This window comes from Ziziphus jujuba, chromosome 5 (assembly GCF_031755915.1).
Source record: "Ziziphus jujuba cultivar Dongzao chromosome 5, ASM3175591v1".
Classification (NCBI taxonomy): Eukaryota; Viridiplantae; Streptophyta; class Magnoliopsida; order Rosales; family Rhamnaceae; genus Ziziphus; species Ziziphus jujuba.
In genome coordinates, this window is record NC_083383.1 from 26,243,115 (window position 1) to 26,263,105 (window position 19,991).

The following is a 19,991-nucleotide window of genomic DNA, read 5'->3' on the forward strand; positions in this document are numbered from 1 at the left end:
GGGCAAAACTGACTTAACAAAGAAGGTGCTAATCGCTGCATGGGAACGTTAAAAAAGTTAATCCCATGACAATAAGCTTTAAAGTGTTAAAAATCCAAAACACTTTTAAAGATTAAAGTACATTGAAAGTTGAAATTTAAAAACCAAAATACCAAAAAAAAAATATAATTAAAAATCCAAAATATAGTTATAGATATAGTTTAGGAATTAAGAGAACTAATAACCTTTCATTAAACACAACTATTTTAGCAACAACAAGCAAAAAAAAAAAAAATCATAACTAAGTTTTTACCAAATTGAAAATAAATAAATTAACATATCCCCAAAAAGTCATGTAAGTTGAGTAACACCCTTTTTCTTATAATATATATATATATATATATATACTCACACAAAGATTCTAGTTAAAAATTCTTCATTTTATAAAGTTAATAATTTTTATATAATAAATATTAAGAGTGGTTATATTTTTTTGTTAGATTTATAATTTAAATAAGAACCGGTAATATAATCAATCAATAAAATATTTAATATATAAGTAGGAAATCATTGATAAAAAACAAATATATATATATATATATATATATACAATAAGATTTTATTGGAAACATCTTTAACTTTTTAAATTAAAGATAAAGTAGTTCAATTATTTAAAGCCCTTAAATTTGATGTAACATTTATCTAATTAACTTTAAAAGTTAAGGACATTCTCGTTAAGGTTTGTTTGAATAATGGTAAAATTAGTGAGAATCTAATTTATTTGAAAAAATAATAATTTTATTTTATTTGGATATTTATTGTATAATGAAAAAATATAGGTTCAGAGAATTAGATTTCCATCAATGTAGGAAAATATATAGGAAATTTATTCTCATTTATGAAGGTGTCATTTTAAAAAATTCAGAAAAAAAAAATTTTGAATTTTTTTTAAAATACATATTTGTTCTTAATTTATTGTAGGATATTAAATTTAATTACTTACAAGTCTCAAATTTTCTATTACTCATTCAACATAACAAGAGAAAAAATAATTATTAGGAAACTAATTCTTAATAAATTAAATTTCAAAAATTAATTTCCCTTTCAACTTTAATACTTTCTAAATGACCTTAAAGTTTTTTGTGTATATATATAGGAAAATCTTGATTTAATTATATCAAAGATGCTTGTGTGTCAAATATTAAACTTGAATAAAGTGATAAATACTATTTGAATTCAAATGTTAGAGAAAAAAATATGAAAGAAATAAAAACTCATCTTTTATCACGTTAAATTTAAAAAAAAAATGATAATTTAACTTGATATGAAGGCCAGCAATCTAAAAGGTTGTGAGTTGAAAACTCATGTAAGGATATTTAAGGACTCAATAATTTCATCTCAAAAGAAGAAGTAAAAAAAAAAAGAAAATATTTATATATATATATAGATATAAAATGAAAGTTGATTTCTCACGAATTTAAGCTTCTTGGATGTAGATGTAACAACCTTTAATATTTATCAGAATTTCTAATTTAATAAATTGAGAAATCCCTAGCCAAAAAAAAAATTTGTACATACATAAACAAGTTGATTTAACGATCCCTGTAAAAACAGTTTAATGATAAAAATTATTATATTTTTTCCTGTAAAAACCTGGTTTGAATGCCCCACTGAGATGCCCTACACATCGTTCCCTTGAGAAGTTTTGTTTAAAAAAAAAGAAAAAAAAGAAAGAAAAAAAAAAGCCTATTGGAGATTAAAATGTGTAATGTGAAATCAGTTACTAAAATAAGTTATTTTATAAATCATGAAGCAAAATAAAAATGGCCAAATGAATTATTATTTATCCCAACATGTTTAAATTATTATTATTTTTTTTATTATTAAGATAGTAACACAATCGTTTCATGAATGAATATGACAAAGAAACCAACTCACCAAATCCATGATCCACTTCCAATACACAAGCAAAAGGCAAAAGTGGAGTAGATGAGGAAATAAGTAATTTCACCTTAAAATAAATAAATAAATAAATAAATGAGGGAATGACTAAGGCAGTGTTTGGCAGTACCACACCACGAAACAGCCAACAAGTCACCAATAATACAGAATCCTTCATTAGTAAGCAAACCCTGTGACGACGCGTTTCGTCCGCAACCGAGCTCTGTGTGAATTGAGAGCAGATACTGATGCTAATCAATGATAATAATAATAATAATAATAAGCTAAACTATATATATATATATAATATTTACATTTAAAAACAAAATCATATTACGCTGATTTTTTCACTACCAAACTCCCCTTTTCGAACACATCTCCCAAAATTTTGATCATCAAGAACAGTATCTGAACATCTATATATATATATATAATTATAATACAATTGAGCAACTATTTAGCGGGCAACTTTGGGATCTTCTTCAACCATGTCGATGCTCGATTCTTTCTTCAGCAAGGGCTTCAAAGCTGCCAAATGGTACCCCTATCCACTTCCTTTTTCTTTTTCCTTCCTTATTTTGATTTTGATTTTCTGGGTTTTTTAGTTTTTTGAGATCGAAAACTTGGGTTCGATTCATTGTTATCGTTTTCGCTGACAGACAATTTTTTTTTTTTTTTGGGGAAAAAAAAAAGTTGAGATTTTTAGCCCGGTTTGTGTTTCTTTTGCCCATTGGAGGGAAATGGAGGAAATTAACTGGTTTTCCCATTATTTCTATTTTATTTTCTTAGCGAACAAACTAAGAATTCTATATCTTACCTGATTTGTTTGAGGTTGGGTTTCAGTTTTCTGATGATAATGGAAATCTGTTTTCTTTTCGTTTGTTCTTTGTTATGTTTTGCAGCAAAACCCTACTGAAATTGACGATTCCTCGTATAAAATTACTGAGGAACCGGAGGGAAAATCAGATAAAACAGATGCGCCGAGATATTGCCAAGCTTCTTGAGACTGGTCAAGAAGCTACTGCTCGTATTCGGGTATCATTCTTTTTTCTCCCAAATGTTTAGTGAGTTTTTAGTTTTTCTTTCTGCTAATCGTGGTGCATATAATTGGTTTCTTGGATTGCTAATTGTTTTGGAGATTTTTAGTTGCGGTATTTTCGAATTTTGTTCTGTCTTATTGGGATTTTATGTTCTAGGTGGAGCATATTATAAGGGAAGAGAATATGATGGCTGCTCAGGAGATTATAGAGCTTTTCTGTGAGCTTATATCTGTCCGCCTTCCGATTATCGAATCACAAAGGTAAATAAATCTTTATACTGCTGACTTTCTTGTAATATGTTTCTATCCCTTGTGTTTAATTTATCTTTTAGTTCAGAAATTTTGATTTCGGACTTACCTAAATGATGCGGATTCAAACCCGCTTCTAGATGTTAGAATGCTAAGATTTTGTCAGAGTTTTTGGTTTGCAGCTCTTCATGCATGAACTGGACCACCAGTTTTTATTAGATGAAAAGATGCAAAATGGGGATTTAAGAACTTATGGGGCATTACTTTGGGCTTGCATTGTCAGAAACCAAACAATTGACTTGTTTGTAGCCTTAGGAAATCTAGATTGGATCTTTAAGAAAGTTTTTCTTCTGGTTGCAAATTATGGTTCATATTATGTTAATTCTTAATTCCCTTAAAATTTTCTGTCTCATGATGAGAATTATGAGTTTCCACTTGCCAAAAGTTGTTGTCTGCCTAGTTTAATTAACTCTGTTTGGTTTTCTGAGAAGAAATGTGAGGATCATAAGAGAAAGAGAATAATTTTGGGAAATTTCTTATTCATTTATCTCAGTTTTGAAACAACAGCAGTTTGGCATAGCTGGGAATATTAGGCTTTTTGTTTCTTTGGAATTGGCTCTGTGTTAGGATTGTATTCTTGTTTATCAGACTGTTAAAAATTTTAGACTTAGAAATTGAATACCCCGGCATTATCTCAAGAGCATAACAGATCTTTGTCATCGGTCAGTGATCAGTTGCAACTTGATGGAAAATACTGCAGGTAGTGTTGGTGTTTGTGTTGGATTGGTTTCTAACTTGGTTGTTTGTGGTTTTGATATTCATGAGGGCTCATAATAAAAAGCACTGCTAGCATCAGTTCTAGGAAGTAGTTATAAATTTTACTTCTTTTTTTAGCGGAAGTAGCTTCTGATAAGCACGGTAAGTATTCTAGGTTTGGTAACAATCACTTGTCAGAACCTTATGAGTGTTCTGACCCCTTTATAATGTTTAGGGAATGCCCTCTAGATTTGAAAGAAGCCATCTCCAGTGTGTGTTTTGCTGCACCAAGATGTGCCGATCTGCCAGAATTGCTGCAGGTGCAATTATCATTTGCATCCAAATACGGGAAGGAATTTGTAGCAGCTGCAACCGAGCTCTTACCAGATTGTGGTGTTAATCGCCAGGTATTATGAAGCTTTTCTTTCTGTTGAACTTGATTTTGAGAACAACTGCTTAACTTGGTTGTGAGAACAACTGCTTTTTCTTTCTTTCTTGCTTTCTTCCTTTCTCTTTCCTGTCCTGATCCTATTAACTTTTTGTGACACTGGATTTTAATTGCAGTTAATTGAACTTCTATCAATCCGTGCTCCTGCACCTGAAAAGAAAATGAAGCTTCTGAAAGAAATTGCTGAAGAGCATGAATTAGATTGGGATCCTGCTGCATCTGAAAATGAGTTTCTGAAACCTCATGAAGATTTATTGGTAACAATATGTTCTCATCATGGACTCAAATTTTCTTTTTACCCTTTTCTTTTTTTTTTCTCCCCAATGTACCCTTCTTATATGGTTCTCTCCTTGTCAGAATGGCCCAACACAGTTTATCAGCGGATCTAAACAGCCACTTCCCCAAGAAAAACATGATGAGGCAGCATATAATGCTCCAGATCAAACCCAGGAAGAAAAGGCCGATTCTGATTCAGACTTGGACTCATTAGATTTTCCTGAAGTTCCTAAGGTATCACTACGGCCAAGTCCAAATGTTGCATCAGTGCCAGCTGTGGTCCCACCTGCTCCAACTGTCCCAGATCACGATATTGATCATGACTCATCAAGACATTCTAGAGCTAGTGGAATTCAATCTGAAGGTCTGGACTTGGAATACGAGGAAGTGGTAAAAGAAAGATCAGCAGCTGATAGAGATGGAGAACCTCATGCTGCAGTTGGTGGTGGTCCGGAAGATAGACAGTTTCTGCCTTTCATCTCTCCTCCATCACAATCTTCAGTGCCATCTCTCAATAGACAGAGCAGTGCACCTCTACCTGTTTCAAGAACAAACAGCGAGGCCAATGTGGATTTGCAGGATGTGTTGGCTGCTGCTCAGGCTGCTGCTGAAACCGCCGAACGTGCAGCTGCAGCAGCTCGATCAGCAGCTAGTCTTGCACAGGTTAGAATCAGTGGGCTTACAAAGAAAAACAGTGACACTGAAAGTATCTCTGAGAATCCATTTCATACACATACTCCTGATCCGTCTCCTACAGAAAAGCCAAATTTTGATCATCATGACACTCATGGTGATTCCGCTGCCTCGGTGAGTTTTCCACAAACCCACGAAGTTTATGAAGGTAGCCAAGGATCAGAGTCATCAAAGTTCCGTCCACTTGACTCGTTCAAGTCTGATTTCGATGCCTCACTTCCGGATGACAAGGTTCTCGATTCACCTGAGTCAGCTCGTCACCCTCCACAGAGATTGCCTTCAATGGAAGACGACCCGTACTTTGCATATCCAAACTTGTTTACATCACAGAATTCAAATCTTAGCTCTGGTTCCCGTTCTTTTACAGATAATAAAGCCTCATACAACCCATGAACACGGAGTTGAGTATGAATCATGGTAGGCCATAAACTTCCAATTTTTAGTTTTATTTTCAACTAAATATTTTTTTTGTTGAGAGCTTGGGTTGTGAAGCAATGGTGTATCTGTTATCAACAAAACTTCTATTAAGCAGTCTTTTCAGTTTGATTTGTGCAAAAGTAGTACAGAGTAATAGGTATTATTTATTTTATATGTAATTAGTAGCTCCTTTGTATTTGCTTCAGAGGCTAAGAGATTAAAAAAAAAAAAAAAAAGCATTTGGAAAAAAACTCAAATGTATAAATTCTGCGTTGTGAAGAAGAAATAAAGCATTTTTCTGGCCCTTTTAAAAAATAAAATAAAATAATTCTTTGTTTTGTGGTTTTTCGATTCTGCAAAATTTGTCATATTGCCGATTAAGCTTCACAATTCTGAGCCATTATTTTTATTTTTATTTTTATGTTATATGGGTTGGAAAATACTCTCTTTTAGTTTTTGCTAAAAATAAATAAATAAATAAATAAAAGCATTTTGGTTGGTGGGGCCAAAGTCAGCAGAGACACATGGCACAGGCCAAGAAAAGCAGCCGCGTGTGAGTTGGTTTGTGTAATCTAATATGTATGTGTATAATCGTAAGTGGCTATGGATTTCCCAAATACTGGATAGGAATTCAACACTTCTCAACCGTCCATCAATCTTCCCTCTTATTCAATCTCAACCGTCAACTTTCTCTTCCCTAAGCCTCTTCTCTCTTCCTCTTATCACCAAAACCCAAAAAAACACCCATTTTCAACCATTAAAAAAAAAAAAAAAACAGACACACAGTGAGTGAGAGAGAGAGAGAGAGAGAGAGACCCAGAGAAGCTCTACTCCAATGGCCGCTCTGCAGCAAACCCCAATTGCATTCCAACCAAAATCCTCACTTTCCTCAACAACAACCACCCTCCGTACCGCACCCAGAACCCTCTCCTTCTCCTTCTCCACCTCCACCACCTTCCCATCCCTCACCCTCACCCTTCCTTCCCGACTCCGCCGTTCTTCCTCATCAGCCGGCGGAGCTCGCATGATGGCCGCATCAGCCGCCGGGAGCTACGCTGTAGCCCTAGCCGACGTGGCGAAATCCAACAACACACTGGACGCGACGTCGTCGGACGTGGAGAAGATCGAGAAGCTGTTCGCGGAGCCGAACGTGTTAGAGTTCTTCACTAACCCGACGATCGACGAGGAGAAGAAGAAGAAGGTTGTGGAGGAGGTGGTGAGCTCGTCGGGGCTGCAGCCGCACACGGCGAACTTCTTGAACATCTTGGTGGAAGCGAAGAGGATCGACTTGATCAACGACATCGTGAAGGAGTTCGAGACGGTTTATAACAGACTGACGGAAACGGAGCTGGCGATCGTGAGCTCGGTGGTGACGCTGGAATCGCAGCATTTGGCTCAGATTGCGAAGCAGGTGCAGAAGCTGACGGGAGCTAAGAATGTGAGGATTAAGACGGTGATTGATCCGAGCTTGGTTGCTGGGTTCACGGTCAGGTATGGCAACTCTGGTTCCAAATTGATTGATTTGAGCGTCAAGAAGCAGTTGGAGGAAATTGCTGCTCAGCTTGACCTTGGTGATATTAAGCTTTCTCTATGACTTTCATCTTTATCTTCCTTTTTTCTTTTCTTTTTTTAATGGGGTTTTGTTTTTTATTTTTTTTTTTGGGTTATTTTTGGTGGGTTGTTAATTGTATTATTTGAGGTGTAAAATCATGATTTTAATAATGATATATATACTGTTTGTTTCATTTGAAGAAGGGAATATATATATATATATATATACACACACACACATAATATATATTTTCTTTGAAGAAATTGGATTTTGGGGATAAGGGTTATTTTAGGAAGGGGGGAAAAAATAAAAATAAAAATAAAGATAATGGAGTGGTTGTCTATGAGAAATAAATTATAATATCATAATGTTTATTTTTTAAATTATATGTTCAAATATAACTCTTAACATGTCATGGTTCTATTTGAAATGCCTTCTTTAGGTCATGTTTCTTTTCAAATGGCACAATTCTGCCGCTTAATCAAGGATTTGAGTTGGTTTACTGGTTTTTTTTTTTTTTTCTCCCTTTTCAAAATCTTAAAAGTAAATAGTATTAAAAAAATAAATAAATAAAAGAGAGAGAGAGAGAGAGGAAAAGCTAGACATAATTCAAATGGATTTGTAAACGTCCAAAGTGGGTGTAGTGGGATGAGCTGCTGCCAGATGCAGCCATTTGACATTCATTGTGGAATCCAAATAATTTGTGCAACAAAAGATGCCATACCACTCCAATCAAAATGGTTTTTTTTTTTTTTTTTTTTTTGGCATAAGATTTCAGGTTCAAAATTAATGCCAACTCCACTCTCTTGTTGATGCTGAGCCAAAAGGCTACAGTAAATGCCCCAATAATTGTACCAATTTTTTTTTTTTTCCCCCCAAACACAATAATTGTAGTTGAGGATGTCCAAAAGGTTGGCACAAACCAAATCTCATATCAATATCCATAAATGTACAATCTTAAATGCTTGACGAATGGCTTTGCTCTTTGACTTTTTGCTCATTTTATGGAATCCCAAGGGGGAAAAGAGACACTACGTAAAAGTAGCTCGGTATCAGATAGAAGTATGAAAGTAAAAAATACAATACACAAAAAAGATTTAAACTGCCACAGCTTCTGATATATTAATATTATATATATATAAATATATAGAAAAAAATAAAATAAAAATAAAAAATAAAAACACCATGGCTTTGTCAAACTGCAGCAGACCATATAAATTGCCACCTTAACAAAGCGACTCATATGCACAAATGTAACGAATACAATGCAGAATGGACTTACAGGGGAGCGAGAGAGAGAAGAAGAGAGACATTAATCAGAATAGGGTCATTAAAAAAAAAAAAAAAAAAAGGGAAAAAAAGTGAAGGAAAAAAAAATTATGATTAAAAAATAAGTTGTAAATAATTCATTTTTTTTCTTTTTAATTTTTTTTTCTACTGTGCTAGGGTCACCTAGGACCGGATAACTCAACTGCATGTAAGTTTTCGGTTGAGTCAACAATCCAATCAGAATTAGGATGAGGAGCTAATTCCACTTCCTGGCGGAGAACTTCCACCTTTTGCCATTCATCCCATCTCTCAGCCAACCCATCACCTTCGAGCATTCTCACCACTTCCGACATCTTTGGCCGGTCCATAGGAGACCCTTGTGTGCATAGCAGTGCAACTTGAATTAGCTGCTCTACTTCTGCTTCTACATAATTGTGCTGAAGATCAGGATCAACCAGCTGTTCTAACTTTTTCTCTTTCAGAAGTCCTTTCACCTGAGAAAGCAGTCCATCAAATCAAAAATTTATGAATTTCTTCGTTGTAATCATAATTGAATGAGAGAGAGAAATCAATATATCCGCTACAGACGGATCAACTTCAACAATGTTTTCAAAGTGGGTGTGTGAATAAGCAACAAACAGCTGCTAAAAGAGGATAAAACTCGAATCATAAGCCAATCAAGAAGATATCAAATTGCAAAACTCAGCTCCTTATGTCGACCATTTCCAAAGAAGATTTAAAAGGGCTTAAGATGTACTTAAGGAGTTTGCCTAATTGAGGTAAGGGCATAAACCTTGAAGTAGAATAATGTGCAAGTGCAACATAAACATAATTACAAAAAAATCAAAGAATTACCCTTCAGTTTCAACAGTTCCTGATTTGGTTGCTCTTTCTCTCTCCTATAATTCAACATTCTTACGGCTCCACTAAGCTATATCCCAAAAAGGGCCTAAATAGTCTTCAACACCATTATCAAGTCAACAACTTTAAACCACTTAAAACCTTAACACCTAACCACCATGACATACAAGAAAGTCAAACAAAATATTCACAAAAACAGATCTACTTCCTTCAAAAAAATAAAATAACAAAACTATTAAAAAAAAAAAAACTTTTATTTGTTAATTTCACTCTAGCGGGCTTGAATTTGCACTCTCTGCCGAACAGGTAAACATTTTTGGACCAAGAAATATTTGAAACTGCTATTATTAGCTCATGTAAAGCAAATAGCAAAGGTAAGTATGACGACAAATATACATACCCAATCAAGTAACATGACATCATCATCATTTGCAAGCCGAGCAAGATCAAAAGCCCTCTGTCCAGTAATTAGCTCCAGAAGCATGATCCCATAGCCAAACACATCAGTTTTCTCAGAAGACTTCCCTGTAGAGAGGTACTCTGGAGCTATATGCCCAATTGTGCCACGCACAGCAGTTGTTACATGAGTATCCTTGTAGTCCATAAGTTTAGCCAACCCAAAGTCTCCAACAACTGCCTCAAACTCCTCATCCAACAAAATGTTTGCAGCCTTCACATCACGATGAATAATCTTTGGGTCACAATGATCATGCAAATAAGAAAGTCCTCTTGCAGATCCCAATGCAATTCGCTTCCGAGTAGGCCAATCTAGAGGCAGTTGGGATGCCGGGCGTTCTACAATTTACAAGATTACATTTAACAAATCATGAGAATATGGTTGACCTTAGTAACCTAGTTCTTTGTACAAATTTGTGCCTTGGTTGCAATCTTTTGGCAAAAAGGTCACATATTAAAATAATGGGGATAAAATAGGACGAAGGATTAGAAGATAAAAGTTCAGAAAGGTCACATATAAAAAGAAGGAAGGGCCAACAAGCTCTACCTCTTAAACACGAAGCAACACTTCCATTAGCCATGTAGGGATAAACAAGTAGTCGTTCAGTTGGTGTCATACAAAATCCTCGTAGTCTAAGAAGATTACGGTGCACAGCCATGCTAATCATCTCTACTTCTGTTTGAAATTGCAACTCTCCACCAGGTGTACGCTCTTCTTTCAATCTTTTCACAGCAACCAACGAGCCATCTGCTAGTCGTCCTTTGTAGACTTTACCAAAACCACCTCTGCCCAGAATATTTTTGTTACTAAAACTGTCTGTTGCAACTTGTAATTCTCGCAATGAAAACCTTTTCAGCTGCCCCAAATGCACTTCAGGGTCCTCCTCAGCTGCAAAGAGGCAATAAATAAGTTACAATCTATCTATAAATTCAAACTGCCCATAGTTCAATCAAATCACTAACCAGGTACATCAAAGAAAAACTCTTGTGGCTTCCTCCGACGCCACCATGCAAATGCTATAGCAGGTGCAGCAAATAGTAAAGCAGCACCTGCAGCAACTCCACCAGCAATAGCCCCAGTGGCACTATTTCCTCCTGAAAGGTGGACAAATGGTTAAAAGTGGTATGCATAAATTTGTTAAGCCTAATATAGATAATTACTTTCCGATCAGTCACCTAATCCAAATTTCAAAAAGATGGTCCAGTTTATTTCATCTCTCAAACTTTAGTGTTACAAGATAAATAGGCACTGCAGAAAACAAGAATTCCTGCTAAGGTAAATTCAAATTCCCCTTGCAGACAAAGATCAAAGGAGCAGACAGAGTAAGTAATGTTTACTTTGACAAAGTTTATAATTGTTTACCTTAAAAAGATGTATGTTGATTCATTTTCTCTTTTTCGTAGTTTGAAAATAAAAGAGTTAAATCAGTACAAGCAATAGATCCCATTACTAATACTATTAAAAGTTTTAAGTATGTTGATAATAACTATTCATTTAACACATTTTTTAAGGAAAAAGGCCTAAACTTATCTTTTCCAGTGGACAATAATTAAAGATCAATAAACTTAAAATTTAACAACAAACCCAAACTTTTAGATGCACTAAAATGTGACCATACAATGCCTCAGGGTGTAAAAAATATTGTGCCTATATATATTAGGCATCAAACAATATGAACAGTCAAATTTCTAATATGCAATACTTGAAAGATCACCTGGAGTAGAAATTGGGGGTGGTGGAACAAAAGGGGGAGGAGGAGAAAATGGAGGAGATCCTGGGCAAGGGTGCCCAGTAACTGGACCACATAGACCCATGTTATTAGCAAAACTGCAGACAATAGTAACAAGCTCTTCAGCAAAGTCATATCAGAGTCAGTGAAGGTGAAAAGGTTCGAATTTTTAGCTACTAACCTGATGGGAGTGAATAAAGAGAAAGAACCATTGTCTGGAACCTCTCCAGAGAGACGGTTATTTGATAGATCCCTGCAGGTCGGATTGTAACATCAGAAAATATAACATTGCACAAAAAGAAAACACCACAAATCCAATAGAGATCAACTTGACACTCACAATACTTGTAGTGAAGAAATGTTAGTCAATGACATAGGAATGGGACCTGTCAAGCTGTTGTTATTCAGCCGGCTATCCTTGCACAAGCATTCAAAGAAAAAAGCACATCAAGATATAAAATCAATCGATAAATTTTTTTCACATCAACTAACGGAAATATACCCAAAAAGTGTTTACTCATGCTGAAACTAAAAATTAAACTCACATAAATAGCCACATGAATTAAATTAAAATGTTGAAGATGTGCCAAAAACTGAACAGCTTAGCTGTTTTGGCAGTAGACGCTATGGACACTTCAATTTCAGTATTGTTGCAATTTTCAACACACGCAAAAGGCCCATGAACCTTGCAGAAGTTGTGGTAGCAACTAGAACATTGTATGGAACATTCACATTTTTTAATATAATATGTAAATTGCAAAAACCATGCATGTCACACTTGATTTCCAACAATACTTATGCTCTTTTCATTTTTTCCATCTCATTGAATAGTTGTGTAAGCATTCAATGCTCAAATAATTATTATTTGACACTCCTTTCTGGTCCCAAGGCCTTGGAAACTCACTGTATATTGAAGCCTTTCAGCCTACCTTTTGCACTATTTTTCATTTATCAAAAACCAATAGAAAGAAAATGTCAAAAAAAAGAAAAAAAGAAAAGCACAGAAGTAATAGTTAAAACAAGCTGCAGAACCACGTGTATGCGATCATGGAAACTAAGGAAATAAGGTAAATGGTAAGATTACTCACAGGAACCTAAGTTTTGACAACTTGCCCAATGTGTCTGGGATAGGACCAGTGAAACCATTCAAGTAAAGATCCAAGCTCACCAAACTTGTTAGATTCCCCAAGTCACTTGGAATTGTTCCACTTATGTTATTACTGTAAAGTTCCCTGTTGGAAAAAAGTTACAACATAGCTTTAAAACATTGAGTAAGAGGGTAGCTGTATAAAAATGTCAGAATAAGCAAATAGTAAAGATGAAAAGGTTAAGCACACTCAATAAGTATAAGGGCTTTGAGCATGTAATACAAATGCTTGACAATATTAAATGCCTTTTGCATGTTGTTGATGCATGTCAAAAAGTTATCTTGTTAAAATGAAAGGGTAAGAACAAAAACTGTATCCAGGAATATTAAAACTAAATATGAATGGTCACAAGAAGAGATACAAGATAAAATCAATCGACAGAAAACAACTTCTCTTTCGATAATAAAAGGATGTTCCTGTCTAGATACATCTAAATTAAAATACTACGTCATAATCAATCTCACTAATATCTACACCAACACGGAACCTTTGCCAATGCTTTAAGAAGAATCACTCCTCTAATATCATTTCATTCTCATTAATTTTTGTTTCTGGAGAAACCTTTTTTCTTCATTATAGTCAGCTTTATTTTAATGGTTAAGTAAGCTTTAAACTTAAGGCCTATGACAATCCATCCATCAGTCACCACCAAAGCACAGCCCGAAGCACCTTGTCTGGGCATAAATAATAGTTTAATTGCTTCTTCCGGATTTAAATCCTCAATTGTAATGATATTTAGGTCAATGCCGAAATACATTTCCTCAGGCAAATGGAACAGTGTTTTGGTTCTCTTATCATTGGTGTTTCGTCCATAGAAAGTCAATGAAATTCCAAGTATGCATCTGCACTTTGCTTTTTATTTTTCCTCATTTCACCCTACTTTAACATTTATTCAATTGCTTTTTTCTTTCTTGATGAACAATCGATGTCAAGTGATCTAGTTAAATAAACATTACCTTTTCAGGCACGTAGTTCCAATCTAAAGGATCAATGAGATACTATAAAACTAATTCACAAAAATTCAAGTTAATAAACCATGTTTTAACGTTTTTTAAGATCATACCGTGAATTTATAACCCCTCCCTCCCTACCCAACAGATTATTAATAGAACCAAGGGCCACACCAATTGAATATAACATATGTCAGTTACATGCAGAGAAAAAGCCACATAAACGAGAAAATAGTTAAGTACAGGACCAAATGAAACAAACAAAACACCTTAATGAATCTCAAAGAACAATTTGTCTTACAAATATTGCAAATTCTTGAGCAGGCCAAGTTGTGGAACAAGTTGACCAGACAAGGCTGCGTTTCCTAGGTCACTGAGGTCAGACATAAATTGAACATCATCAGAGGTATCTTTGCAATAGGAAAAAGAAGAAAAAAATTTTAGCAGATACACCATGTGTGCACTCTAAAAGCATCTAACAGCAACGACTTACACTCTTATGACACTATTATCATTGTTGCATGTGACATGGAACCATGTACACGGGTTGACAAGAGTGGGATCCCAACTCTGCAGAACATTGTTAGGATCCTCTAAGTTGGTCCTCAGGCTATGCAAAGCATCACCTGCATCAAAGTGCAAAAAGTAGAATTAGACTCGGACCATAAACAATGCAAGCTTGAAGTGATATAATATATATGTGACAGGCCATGGCTAATTAATAAAGCATTCAGTTCCAGTTTCACGGAATTTAAGTCAGTCCATAGGAGGCTTCCAAAGTTCCAGGAACGCAAATGGCATATTGAAGGTAATTGATAAAATGATGCTCTTTGGTTAACATAGCGAACCTTCTCATAAACAGAATTAACAGATAAATGAATTTCAGTATCAAGGTACTGTTGATGCAACATTTGGTAGAACATACTAAAGATGATATCTAACTCGGACTAATATGAAGAAATTGAAATAAGCTGCCACTTTTACTACCTCAAAGCCTTCATCACCAGGAATATATTAATATATGCACCTAATCATACCAAAACGAACAGTATTTGTTATTCTCTTCCTCTGTACCACAGAAAGATCAGCATTAATGCCATCCAATTTACCACTGTTTAGACACAACTTCAGAAAAGCAGCATAGAAATATCCAAGTGACGTTTTTCAAAATTCAAAAGCATTTTCCAGTACTCATTCAGTAACCGTACAAGATTGAGCAAACCCATTTTTGTATGGCTCCAAAAATCTTAAAATAAAATAAATAAAAATAACAAAATATAAAGAATCCCACTTCTAGTCAACGAATAAGTAGCAAGGAAACAAAGATCATCGACGTGAAAAAGCAAAACACGTAAAGGAGAAAAAAACAGAGCATTAAAAAAGTAACATCAACTATTAATAATATACAAACCTTCCATGTTAGCAGATACCATAACCATCATCATCCATAATGGACGAACCAACAAAATCAACCAGAGGCAAAATGAAGTCCCAACCTTACTCTCCATCTCCCCCTCCACCACTATCTTTTTTCTTCTTTAAGTTGCCAAAAACCTCAGATCCAAATGGTATATCACACTCAAACACAACATCACAGAAAAATCTTCCAACCCCCCTTCTCCAAGCAAAAAATACAACCCAATCCAAAATTTCTCTTAAAAAAACCCTAACTTCCAAATCTAACCCAGAAAATCCCACCCATTTTCCTTCAATAAAATCAAACAAAACCCAAAAACCCACCACTTGAAAATCACAAATCAGAAGCTCGATCTCATTCACAAAACCCCCAGCAACCAACAAAAACACCCACCAACTAAGGAAAAAAAAAAAAACAAAAAAATCTAAAACATTCCAAACATTTTCCCCAATCTTTTCTCTGCTAACCTTTTTGACAAACTTTCCCTTTTGCTCTATCACACTCTATAATCTCTTTCTCTCTCCTTCTCTTTCTCTTTCCCTCTATTTGTGGAATTGGATTTTTTTATCTTCTTTCTTTTTTTTTTTATTTTTTATTTTTGCTTTTTATTTTCTTTTCCTTTTTCGAGTGAGGCGTGCACACACACAGAGAGAATGCCAGAGAGAGAGTGTGTGTGTGTGTGTGTGTGTGTGTGTGTGTGAGAGAAAAGAGAGAAGTAGGAGGGCCTGCCCGAACGGTGCTGACCGCTGCCCGCAGCAGTCAAAACGCCTTCGCGCTCTATCGTGGAAAGTGACGTGACTCTGGACAACCCCGTTTTCGGTCAAATTCTGGGCTTGAGTACGTGGGGGCCCACTCAGGCCACCTCAGATTCGGTCCAAATTCTGCTGCTCCTTTTCATTATTTTTTATTTGAATAATTATTATTTTTTTTATAATACAATAAAAAATTAAAAAAAAAAGTTATTCACATTGATAACCCCTATAATTTTGACACTTGCATTTTATTATAGTTTTTTTAGTTTGCATAGTTTTTTTAGATTTGAAAAGCAATTTTTAAAATTTGAAGGATCTAATACCCTTTGTTAAAAATAATTTAATAATTAAAAATTCACTGGTGTGAAATATTTGACCTAATGTTGCACTGTTTATAAGTTTCCAGAGGTGTTCTTGTTAAAGTTTGATAATGTATTTAAATGTAAAAAATATTGAAAAACACATTATGAGATTTTGGTGTTTAAAATTATAAAGAAAACATTTCTTTAATTTTGGAAAACAGTAATTGATGAGGAAAAGTCCAAAAAATACAACGTTTGTGTACTTATTCCGTTTTGGGCTTGGACGGGCCGACTATGATCATAAAACAAACCACAAACTTCACTGTCTTTTTTTTTTTTTTTTTTTTAATATGACTATGACATTACCTTTTCTCTTTTTGTTTATTTATTTATTTATTTTTCTGAGTTTGGCCAAATTGGGGTACTTTTGCTTTGTTTTTTTCTATAAACAATGTGTCTGCTTCTCAACTACTTAACATGTCTATATTATATAAATATAATATATAATTATCTAGATGGGGCTAAGAGAATTACTTCTTCCAAGCAAATATTATATGAATTTTTGGAGGTTTTGAATTTCACTCAAAGAAGTTAGCAAAGGTCTTCTTTTACCTTTCCTATGATCTACATTAACCTACTTACCACAAATAAAAAGATTGAGATCTACAATAACCTTTCTTAAAAAAAATCAATTTCTTAAAGTAATTCAACTCATCGGGTACTCTTTCTTGAACTTGGTCAAATAAAAACACAAAAAATCCTTATGTGATCAAAATTTGACATGCAAGTCAAGGCCTTTTCAAAGTTCATATTTTTTCTTTCCTCTGTTGCAATCATTTTATTATATAAGTATTCATTAACTTAAAACTCATAAAGTATGTTACTAGTGTACCAAATATGTTGCCAAATTATAAAAATTAAAAAGGAACAAACCCATTGTAGGGGAAGGGTGACTAGAATAAACATACTGTGTGTTTGTGCTTTTGGTGTCACTACTAACCACCACTTCGTTTTTGGCCATGAACTAAAAAGAGTTGTTTTATAAATTTTAGTAACTTTTTTCATACAAATTTGAACAACTTTTTTGTTTTTTAAAACTACATTTTTGGAGCACATGTTTGTCAAACAAATTCATAGATTTTTTTAAATTTCTTTTCTTGATACTCAACAACTGAAATTTTAAGGTTAATTAACATTATCCCAAAGTAGAATAAGAGCTTATATAAAAACTAATTTAAAAATCCACCAGTATAATATTTTGAAATGTAATCTTTTCTTTCATATGGGGATGGAAGATTGGAACTTATTGTACAAAAACATAACCTATTGGAGGATTCAAACCCAAAATAAATCAAGAAAATGATATTGAAGGTGTTATTTATCAAAGTGTTGATTTTTTTTTTTGTTTTTTTTGTTTTTTTTGTTTTTGGTTTCTTCTTTTACCTAATTGTGTGTATAATTTATTTATCTTAAATACTTTTTTAGTATTAGCTGTATTAGAATTTATTATACATTTCAATTAATTTCAAAGTTAATAGAGAAAAATGATTGAACATGATTTCAAATTGTGATAGTTCGTTTTTTTTTTTTTTTTCAAATTCAATTTATAATTATTTTGACAAATTTAACAAATTTTGACTACCATTAATTAATACTCACAAATATTTCAAATAAACATCTTATACGTGATTATGCATAAAAGAAAAGCCAATATATTACCAAACTATACCAAACTTTGTAATGTTTCTAACATTACGGCTATGAAACTTGCATAATATGTTGACTCTCTCATGTTTTCCACTAAGTTTTGCACGCAAGACAAGCTTTGTACGTAATGTGCATTTGAAGTACATATATATAATGTTGTCACACTATTTGGAATTTTGGATAATGAGTCTTTTATTTAGAACTTAAACATTATTTTAGGGGATGAACGATTTTCATATATTTTTTGTGAGTTGCTGAAGAAAAATTAATTTTATGACATTATGATGCAAATGCATAGTTTTATGTGCATTATGTCTTAGCAAACTAAGTTAGATAAAATTGTGCAAAGTTAAAATAGCAATCTAAGCATAATTGAAGTCCATTGGTGATTTTATGTTTTAGCATCATGGATGGATCATTTCAGTAGTTATATATATATTTGCAATATTTCAATAATGAATATTTCTTTTTGCAATAATTTCAATGATTAATTAAGCGACACATAACTTAAAATTGTTTAATATATACTTTTCATGAAAATTGTTTACTATATACTTTGATACAGACATGCATGATGTGATTTTGATAATTTGGAATTTATGGAACTTCATTGTTTCATAAGGCTTACAACATATTAATAATAATTTATCAAAATAAAATGGAATCTCCAATTAATAGTGAATAGCTTGCTTCAATCAAAGCAAAGAGTAATGCTATATTAATCAAACTTATTTATCAAAATTTTGATAAATAATTATGTAGCAATATATAACCAATTAATAGATTATTTATGCCCTATAATTAAAGGAAGAAACATTAATTGCACAATGCCACATCATTGTTTATCAAAATTTGGATAAACAAATTTATTAAATGTAGAATTACTAAGCTTATACATTTTTTTTTCATTTTATATATATATATATATATATATTGATTTTTTTTTTCTTTGTATATATTAATGTTGTGAATTCTACAACTTTTTTTAAAAAAACCTATTAAAATGTGCAATAGCAAAATATTCAAAGATTAGACAATTTTGCATATAAACTTTTTAATCAATAATACTATTTGAATGAATTTTCTTATATTAACAAGAGTCTGATAAAAAATCAAATCAAATCAAAACAAAACAAAGAAACAAAAAACAATATTATAATATCAACGCCACTATTAAACAACAAACAAATGTATCACTAATAAACTATATTGTACCATGCCAATTTTGAGAATCGAATTTTCTTAACTAATCTAGTTAGCCATAATCATTCATAATAACCTTTAAGCCTCATATTCAAAATTTGTGTATAAATCATCTTCCCAATTTATAAATATATATATATATATATATATACTTTGTAATTTATCTTGATTTTTAATTTGGGCTTTATATTTTTAAAAATTGTCGATTTAGTAGATCTTCAATTTCAGTTTCTATTTCAATACCAATAAAAGTACACTGAAAATTTTTGTTATATTAAATATTTTATTATAAATTCAAAAATATCATCAATTTCAAATTTTTTTTAAATAATAAAAATTGAAGTTATCTGTTAACTATGTGACACCCACATTGTAATAAAAATAAACTTGAAGGTTCAGTTCATGAAATCATTGAAAATTAAGGGAGTTTAAATTGAAAATAGGGGATAAAAATGTCAAACCAAAACAAAATATAAACTTTTCGCCCTCACTTCCCCTCTCAGACCTTCCGTCTTGTTTTCTCTCTCACCAAACAGGTCCACCTCAGCTCTTCGTTGAACCGTTGGACATCTGCAATTTGAGGCACGGTATTTTAAGTCTTTGCATTGTTTTGGATGATTTTCAATCCTTTTATTCGGCCTGCATTTCTTGTTTTCTTGGGGTTTTGTGAATAATTGGCAAGTAGTCGATGAACTATGACAAGCATATATTAAAAAACTTAAGGTTATAATCTTAGTTTTTTAACAATTTACTGTCAATACAAAATTGTTGGGAAATTCTTAAACATTTACTAATTAATACAATTTGTTTACAAAAGTCATATAAACTAGAAAATTCTATATATAT

At 33.1% G+C, this 19,991-nt stretch overlaps 3 protein-coding genes across 3 annotated transcripts; 2 read left to right on the forward strand and 1 right to left on the reverse strand.

The window, feature by feature from the left end:
* The first annotated feature begins 2,136 nt into the window (after positions 1-2,136).
* Positions 2,137-5,924, forward strand: LOC107421387 (uncharacterized). Its single transcript, XM_048475409.2, has 6 exons — positions 2,137-2,458; positions 2,823-2,955; positions 3,117-3,220; positions 4,200-4,371; positions 4,529-4,669; positions 4,770-5,924. The coding sequence occupies exons 1-6, from the start codon at positions 2,409-2,411 to the stop codon at positions 5,772-5,774; spliced, it is 1,605 nt and encodes a 534-aa protein (XP_048331366.1). The 5' UTR covers positions 2,137-2,408; the 3' UTR covers positions 5,775-5,924.
* A 374-nt stretch (positions 5,925-6,298) lies between these two features.
* Positions 6,299-7,543, forward strand: LOC125422904 (ATP synthase delta chain, chloroplastic). Its single transcript, XM_048475410.2, has one exon. It carries the CDS (start codon positions 6,634-6,636, stop codon positions 7,390-7,392), a length of 759 nt encoding a protein of 252 aa, XP_048331367.2. The 5' UTR covers positions 6,299-6,633; the 3' UTR covers positions 7,393-7,543.
* Positions 7,544-8,712: 1,169 nt separating this feature from the next.
* On the reverse strand, positions 8,713-15,853 carry LOC107421384 (somatic embryogenesis receptor kinase 2). The gene is made up of 11 exons (XM_016030613.4): positions 15,176-15,853; positions 14,258-14,390; positions 14,066-14,137; positions 12,755-12,898; positions 12,007-12,078; positions 11,848-11,919; positions 11,652-11,764; positions 10,900-11,031; positions 10,484-10,825; positions 9,881-10,275; positions 8,713-9,113 (listed from the first exon to the last, which is right to left on the reverse strand). The coding sequence occupies exons 1-11, from the start codon at positions 15,270-15,272 to the stop codon at positions 8,799-8,801; spliced, it is 1,887 nt and encodes a 628-aa protein (XP_015886099.1). The 5' UTR covers positions 15,273-15,853; the 3' UTR covers positions 8,713-8,798.
* Positions 15,854-19,991: the final 4,138 nt, after the last annotated feature.